Source organism: Pseudophryne corroboree (genome assembly GCF_028390025.1).
Source record: "Pseudophryne corroboree isolate aPseCor3 chromosome 3 unlocalized genomic scaffold, aPseCor3.hap2 SUPER_3_unloc_76, whole genome shotgun sequence".
Lineage (NCBI taxonomy): Eukaryota > Metazoa > Chordata > Amphibia > Anura > Myobatrachidae > Pseudophryne > Pseudophryne corroboree.
The window spans coordinates 49302-57699 of NW_026967570.1; the positions used below are offsets into that span (position 1 = coordinate 49302).

Sequence of the window (8398 nt, forward strand, 5' to 3'; positions counted from 1 at the left end):
TAAAAAACCTATGGAGAATTATCACCAATAACTTTTTGCTGCTAATTGGACAGGGAGTTTTTCGATGAACTGAATCCCCCCCATAAAGTGTTTATACATACAGTATGATGTTACATTGAGATTACCGCTGGAGGAAACGCTGCCACAATATTATTCAATGTGTAATTTATCCCATCCTCGTATGGGTGTAATATATAAATATATTCTTACTGAACAGGATTATTAGCACTGAATCAGTTATCACCCAATATAATATACATGCCGATGTTTAACAACAAATACACTTGTTTGTTTATTACATTATTCACCTTTATACATTTACCTTTGTGTTTAATATATCACTGATTTATCTTACATACTTTACTGTACTTAATAAAGGTTATATATTATTTATTAGTGTGCAAACAGGACAGCACTTTCTCTTCTTTGGTGTTTTATTATTGCAAAGCCCATGTCACCTCTAGTAATCCCACATGAGCGTCCATGTCACCTCTAGTAATCCCACATGAGCGTCCGTGTCACCTCCAGTAATCCCACATGAGCGTCCATGTCACCTCTAGTAATCCCACATGAGCGTCCATGTCACCTCTAGTAATCCCACATGAGCGTCCGTGTCACCTCTAGTGATCCGACATGAGCGTCCGTGTCACCTCTAGTAATCCCACATGAGCATCCATGTCACCTCTAGTGATCCCACATGAGCGTCCGTGTCACCTCTAGTAATCCCACATGAGCGTCCGTGTCACCTCTAGTAATCCCACATGAGCGTCCGTGTCACCTCTAGTGATCCGACATGAACATCCGTGTCACCTCTAGTGATCCAACATGAACATCCGTGTCACCTCTAGTGATCGCCCGTGTCAACTCTAGTAATCCCACGTGATCGCCCGTGTCACCTCTAGTAATCCCACGTGATCGCCCGTGACACCTCTAGTAATCCCACGTGAGTGTCCACGTCACCTCTAGTAATCCCACGTGAGCGTCCACGTCACCTCTTGTAATCCCACATGAGCGTCCACGTCACCTCTAGTAATCCCACATGAGCGTCCACGTCCCCTCTAGTAATCTCACATGAGCGTTCAGTGTTGATCAAGGTCCAGTCTAAGCATCCTAGCTTTTTTTGTTTTTTACTAAACATAAAAGCAATGATTACAGATAAAAATGTCAGTTATAGAATTATTTATTGTATGCTGTAACACCCTGGGTCTTGTCTACTCATTATATATATTAATGTATTTTATTTTACAGCAGATGGACACACAAGCAGGAATATCTCAGAAGGACATCTAATGCTATCCCTGGATTCTGAAATAACAGATAATGACAGTAGACCGGATTCTCCAGGAGCTAACCCCATTACCCCAATTATTCATCCAGCTCTATCAGCTGATTCCTCTGATCCTGGGAAATGTTCTCCTGATCACTCTGATATTGGTGCATCTGTTAAAGCTCTGACAGTAGATACAGTGTTTCCCTGTTCTATAGATGCCATATGTTTTACACAGAACACAAACCTTATTACTCATCAGCCAGCTAAGGCAGGTGAGAGGCCATTTCCATGTTCTGAGTGTGGGAAATGTTTTACATATAAATCATATCTTGTTAGACATGAGAGAAGTCACACAGGTGAGAAGCCGTATTCCTGTTCTGAGTGTGGGAAATGTTTTGCAACAAAATCATTTCTTGCTACACATCAGAGAAGTCACACAGGTGAGAAGCCGTATTCCTGTTCTGAGTGTGGGAAATGTTTTGCACAGAGATCACATTTTGTTATTCATCAGCATGCTCACACAGGTGAGAGGCCATTTTCCTGTTCTGAGTGTGGTAAATGTTTTGCATGTAAATCAGTTCTTGTTACACATCAGAGAAGTCACACAGGTGACATGCCATATTCCTGTTCTGAGTGTGGGAAATGTTTTGCACAGAAATTACATTTTGTTACACATCAGAGAAGTCACACAGGTGAGAAGCCATATTCCTGTTCTGAGTGTGGGAAATGTTTTTTATCGAAATACCATCTTGTTAGTCATCAGAGAAGTCACACAGGTGAGAAGCCATATTCCTGTTCTGAGTGTGGGAAATGTTTTGCACGGAAATCAGCTCTTGTTATACATCAGAGAAGTCACACAGGTGAGAAGCTGTATTCCTGTTCTGAGTGTGGGAAATGTTTTGCACACAAATCACATTTTGTTATACATCAGAGAAGTCACACAGGTGAGAAGCCATATTCCTGTTCTGAGTGTGGGAAATGTTTTTCATCGAAACCAGATCTTGTTATACATCAGAGAAGTCACACAGGTGAGAAGCCATATTCCTGTTCTGAGTGTAGGAAATGTTTTGCAAGGAAATCACATCTTGTTATACATCAGAGAAGTCACACAGGTGAGAAGCCATATTCCTGTTCTGAGTGTGGGAAATGTTTTGCACACAAATCACATTTTGTTATACATCAGAGAAGTCACACAGGTGAGAAGCCGTATTCCTGTTCTGAGTGTGGGAAATGTTTTTCATCGAAACCAGATCTTATTAGTCATCAGAGAAGTCACACAGGTGAGAAGCCGTATTCCTGTTCTGAGTGTGGGAAATGTTTTGCACACAAATCACAATTTGTTATTCATCAGCATGCTCACACAGGTGAGATGCCATTTTCCTGTTCTGAGTGTGGGAAATGTTTCGCACAGAAATCCGCTCTTGTTACACATCAGAGAATTCACACAGGTGAGAAGCCGTATTCCTGTTCTGAGTGTGGGAAATGTTTTGCACAGAAATCAGCTCTTGTTACACATCAGAGAATTCACACAGGTGAGAAGCCATATTCCTGTTCTGGGTGTGGGAAATAAGCTCTTTTTTTTTAAATTGTGTATTCTTTATTGTAAGTTTTTTAACCCCCCCCCCCAAAAAAAAATAATACAACAAACAATTATTAAAATTATGAGAATTATAAGAAAGTGGCACCTGTAAGAAAAAATTGTTAATACAAAACGTGTTTACAGCTCCTTTTGGAGAATTTGAGCTCAGTCCGTCACGATTTCACAAAATGTGGAAGTTCTAACTTTCCCTAACTACTAACCGGTACCATGCAGGGCTCCAAGATGTAGTATGGTAAGTCCTCTTCTCCCGTGCCACTGCGTCCAGCGGTGGGAGATTGCGGTTAGTTGTTAAGTCGCGGCTCAATGACGTCACACTGCGGCTCGGCGTCAGGGAATTCGGGCCGGTCAGATGGTAAACTGTAGCTCTGTGCCTCCAACGCGTTTTGTGCATCACAATCATGGCAGATACAGTAGAGCATGCAATATGCAGACAGGAGTACTGTCAGACAATGTATACCAAATAAAATGACAATACATGCCCAACAAAAACAGGATATATAAAGCACTCATCAGTATAACATTAAGCAATAGGAGCACACAGGCGCCATGTGAGCTCACATATCTTGGATAAAGTGAGAGTAACCTATAGCTGAGGAATATAGAGATACAGAGATAACTATATTGCAGACCATGAATAGAATAGGCATAGAGTGAAGGAATATTGAAAAAAATATATATAATTCCGGAGACATCTGCCATAAATCTAAGCAGAATAAAACAAAACCCTACAGTCTCTAACTAAATCAAAACAACCCCCCCAAAACAAACCACCTCAGAACCCCCCACCCTGTATAACCTAACCCCAACCTAAGTATACCTGGATCCCCATAACCCGCCCACCTAAGCTACTTAACTTGTCTAAGCCCTAACCCCCCCCCCCCCCCACCCCATACCCAAAATGAGGATAAATAAAATAGATATATGACTGGGGCAACTGAAAAGATAATATCAAAGGATCTAAATCTAGTAGAACTTCCACGTATAAACTTACATATGTGAACATAAAATATGAAGGATAGTGTTTGCTATACCCAATAGATATTCCAATGCGTATCTAGATACATAAGCTCTTAAATGAAAATTTTTCAAATTAAACATAGTGTGGAACTATGTAGTAAAGTTATGCCAATAATAAGACATACAAAAAACATGAGAATGGACAATATTTTACAGAGAATCAGTGAGAAAATAAAACAGCGAGGGTCCTGGCAACAGTGAATCAGTACACAGACTTGAAAAGAAACAAAATCAGTCTGGGGGACGGGCCCATTCCGGAACCATATAGCCCAACAATTCACAAACAGTAACCAGCAAACAAATGGAGTCATCAGCCATCTTGTACAGCATAGCATTAGCCTCAGGTCCACAAAAATTACAGAATGGAAATCCATCCCCCTCCCTAGCACCTCAACGGACTGCAATGTGATACAGTACAGTTCTCCAGTGTCCAAAAAGTCACATTTTGAGGCCCTGAATGAGATTACAGTGTGGGTCCACACAGTCACTAATGACGAGATGGAGGCTGCCGCTGACATCCCATGCACCATCGGAAACCAGGAATAACGGCGAATACGCATGGGATTAATCCGCAACTCCCCGAATGTATTTATAACTTGTTGTGTAGCGGAACCCACAGGCTCACCCAAGGGCTCCGAGGGCATCAACACAGATAGGCAGGCAGACTGTCCAGGAGAAACGGGCACCGCAACAGTCTCTTCAAACATAGCAAGAATCCTTTTCTCAGATTCCATAGCAGCCTTCAGGATAGAGGAGGTTAGATGTTCAGAGGTACTAGCAGGGTTAAACATGGCTGCAGGGGGTGCCTCACCGAAGCCAGTAATATGTAAAGAAGCACTGAATAGCAGATAGAAATATTAGAAAGGTCCAGTCTCAAACAGTCAATATCAGAGGTATGAAACGCAGAAGAAATGGCAGTTCTGTGTGTTCATGATGAAGGAGACCTCAGTGTTCAGCAGAGAGCTATAGTGAAAAAAAGGTGTGCACTCACTAGGGAAGCATAGGAGAGAAGTAATGAAGTGCCCAGGTTTCCTAGGGGCCCGGTCAAAAGATGGCGTCTCCGTGGCGGGAAAGCACTCTTAATAAGCTGCTCCCAGGGTCGGCCAAAATGCAAGGATTCCGCTCGCAATATAAGGCGACAGCGATGTAGTAGTCTCCCACCGCCGCCAGTCAGTGCCAGCAGTCCCCGAATCAGCAGCCTGCCAGCCGGAGTGGTCAGGAGAGAGCCGTAGCTGGAAGTGAACTTGCGCACCGCACAATGTCAGGCAGTGAGGCCGGCCGCGACACCCAGGATGTAGGCCGCACTACGCAGCTCTGCAATGCCAAGGTTTTTCTGCAGCTAGAGACAGCACAGACACCAAAAGATGCAGCACACTGGAACACCCCTGTGGAGCAATTTCTAACGAGAACGTAGTATCGAGCAGGATATATCAGCAGGATATTGGTCGGGAAATAAGCTCTTGATAGGCATGAGAGAAGTCACACATGTGAGAAGCCGTATTCCTGTTCTGTGTGTGGGAAATGTTTTGCATATAAATCAAATCTTGTTACACATCAGAGAAGTCACACAGGTGAGAAGCCATTTTCATGCTGTGAGAGAAATAAATCCGCTCTTGTTGAACACATTAGACATTATCCAAGTACGGAACCATTTAAATCTTCTGGAGTATAATTATCACTGTCATGCAATGTTCCTCAAAGGTGAATCCTATCTCCTATGCTTTATGCAATATAAATGCTACCACTGGGTGATATAATCAGACGTCATGGCCTGGTCTGCCACTGCTATGCAGATGACCTGCTTTTTGCACCATGTACTGAGAACCTAATACCAATAAATGGTTGTCTAGCTGAGTGCCAGGGTGGATGATGCCAGTTGGCTGTGACTCAATCTTTGTGAAACATAATAGAAACTCCCCAATAAAGGACAAGACTACAGCTTTACCAACCATCTGGATTTATGCTTTGGTGTTCAGAATTGCAAAATACTGAACATGTGCTGAATCTGTGTGTTGTCCTGGTATGTGGCTGACACAGACATCAGGTATCTGCCACATACAAATCCTCATTCTTCCATCTGTGGACAATAGCCAGAATCAAGCTCTTGATTCCCTCAGAAGTTCATAGACTACTGCAATGCCATCTACCTGGGTCACCCAGCAAAAGAATTACAGAGCTTGCAGCTAGTACAGAATGCAGCAGCCAAGCTGTTACCTAACCAGCCCGTTCCTGCCACATAACACCCATTCTCTACTCCCTTCACCGGCTGCCTGTAAGATGACAAATCTGTTTCATAACTGGCTAACTGACCTTCCCAGCCCAACATTACATGGTCCAAGGTACTAGAAGCAGCTTCTGCCTCCTACTGCCCTGCTTGCTTCTACAGATGATGGACTGTTACCAGCAGTACCAAGAATCTCCTGTCATTCATTTATGGGCTGAACTTTTAGCTTTGCAGCCCTGACCATGGAACTCACTGCCTTGCACAGTCCAAGAGGCCTCCACTCTAGAGACCTTCACAAACAGACTGATGACTGTTACTCACGCTTTTCATTAATGTACCTCTATTTACTTCCTAAATAATACATCCCAAATGCTTAGGTCTTTTTTCTGCTGTTTATTTTGTATCTTGTGCTTTGTGTAAATGTGAATGTCTAATACCAGTTTCCACAATCTGTATTGCTGCGCGACAATATGGCGGCCATTGGAACGTGTTTTCACTTGTAGTTTGCCTAACTTGTTGCAGACACTCATCTTGATCAGGAGTGTCAGAGTGTTTTCTGATACAAGATCCTGTCCATATATACCCTGTACATTACCATGTGCATTAGAGTCACCCGGGTTCCATCTGCGGTGGTTTGTTGTATGTTATATCTATATGGTGCGGATACTCCCCTGTATTTCATAATAAAAGCTTTTGTTTGCATCTATTTATTGCATTAAAGCTTTTATTTTTATTCTGTTTTATATTCCCGTCTAATAATGTCTAATCTCAGAGTGCCAAATCAAACTAGAAAAAAGCACTAAGCTAAAATGTGTCCGCTGTCCTAACTTCCAAGAATGCTAGTATATACCAAGTAATTCTCCTCGCCTTATTGAGGACTGCTAGTATATACCAAGTAATTCTCCTCGCCTTATTGAGGACTGCTGCTCCCAAATTAAAGGGTTGATTCCCATAGTATTACAAAAACATAAAAAGAAATTGAAAGCGCTGTACAAAATTATAGGCTTGTTCTTACAAGTTCATTAAAAACAATATCACATGATCTATTGGATAGCACCTAATCTATAAATAATTCATGTGGACCTTAAACACAGTGGTTCCACTAGCAAATATATTTGTTTCTCTTCTAATTGAAGCAATGTATCATATGGTTGTGTGATACAAGTTTTCTCCACAATGCACATTTATACACTCAATGACCACACTGATATACGCCGCCTCCTGAGAACTCTATGAAATCACTGTATAACTCACAGCCCAGACATATCTAGAGGAATAGGTAACACATAAATTCACAATGGCTTGAATCCTCCCGCTGGGACAGCGTTGTGATGTATAAATCAGGCAATGTCTCTTGATGGTAGACACGCTGAAATTTACAAATTAAAGTCAGAATGATTAACGGTCTCCTTTGAAAAAACTGCTAATGCCAGCTGTATATGTTCTGACGGGCGTCCCCGTTTAGTACATACAGGGCAAGTGAGAGTTCTTAGTGAAGATGTGCCATATCCACAATTTAACAAGTGTCCACTGAAATACGTGTAGGTGGGAGACTGATAAGAGGTACCTCTGTTGGAAATCACTGTTGAAATGTACAGTCTCCTCTCCTTATGCACATACAAGCCTCATTGGCGGACAGTGTCCCAATGTTGGAAATGCGGACACCGGCACTGTATTAATGTGCAATGAGTCGATGGTAATGGTATAAAGGAATCAAATTCTCTTGTAGTGTATCACCTGATGGAGGAGCCTCTCCGTTGAGATTGCTGTACTGAGCCGGGTATGCAGCGGCTCGATGCAATGGGAATACAGCTGGTCACGCCGCTGGTGAACTATCCGTTTGTTTGCAGCTATACTTCTCCGCTGTAAGCGCTGTACCAATCTGGATGTGCAACGGCACAGTGTAGAGGGAAGGCAGGTTATCTAGCCGCTGGAAAAATATCCGTTGATTGCGGCTAAGCTCCACTCAGTGTATACAACTCAAAAGGTGTCAGGAGAATATGGCAGTCAGGTGGAATCCTTCAATGGAGTACCTTAACGCGTTTCTCGGCCTGTAGCACTGGCCGTTTCATCAGAAGGAAATGAAATGAAGTATCATTACACATTAATACAGTGCCGGTGTCCGCATTTCCAACATTGGGACACTGTCCGCCAATGAGGCTTGTATGTGCATAAGGAGAGGAGAGACCGTACATTTCAAGTGATTTCCAACAGAGGTACCTCTTATCAGTCTCCCACCTACACTTATTTCAGTTCGTGGACGCACGGATGAATTCTATGAAGCATC

The 8398-nt window shown here is 42.6% G+C and overlaps 1 protein-coding gene across 2 annotated transcripts in view; it reads left to right on the forward strand.

Moving 5' to 3' along the window:
- Positions 1-7652, forward strand: part of LOC134984714 (zinc finger protein ZFP2-like) — a 47862-nt gene extending 40210 nt beyond the window's left edge. The window contains exon 6 of one of the 2 annotated variants that reach the window (XM_063950225.1): positions 1249-7652. In XM_063950225.1, the coding sequence (XP_063806295.1) occupies positions 1249-2840 (1592 nt within the window). In that variant the 3' untranslated portion in view covers positions 2841-7652. The remainder of the gene's footprint in view (positions 1-1248) is intronic. The other variant, XM_063950226.1, reaches the window with a different exon arrangement.
- Positions 7653-8398: the final 746 nt, after the last annotated feature.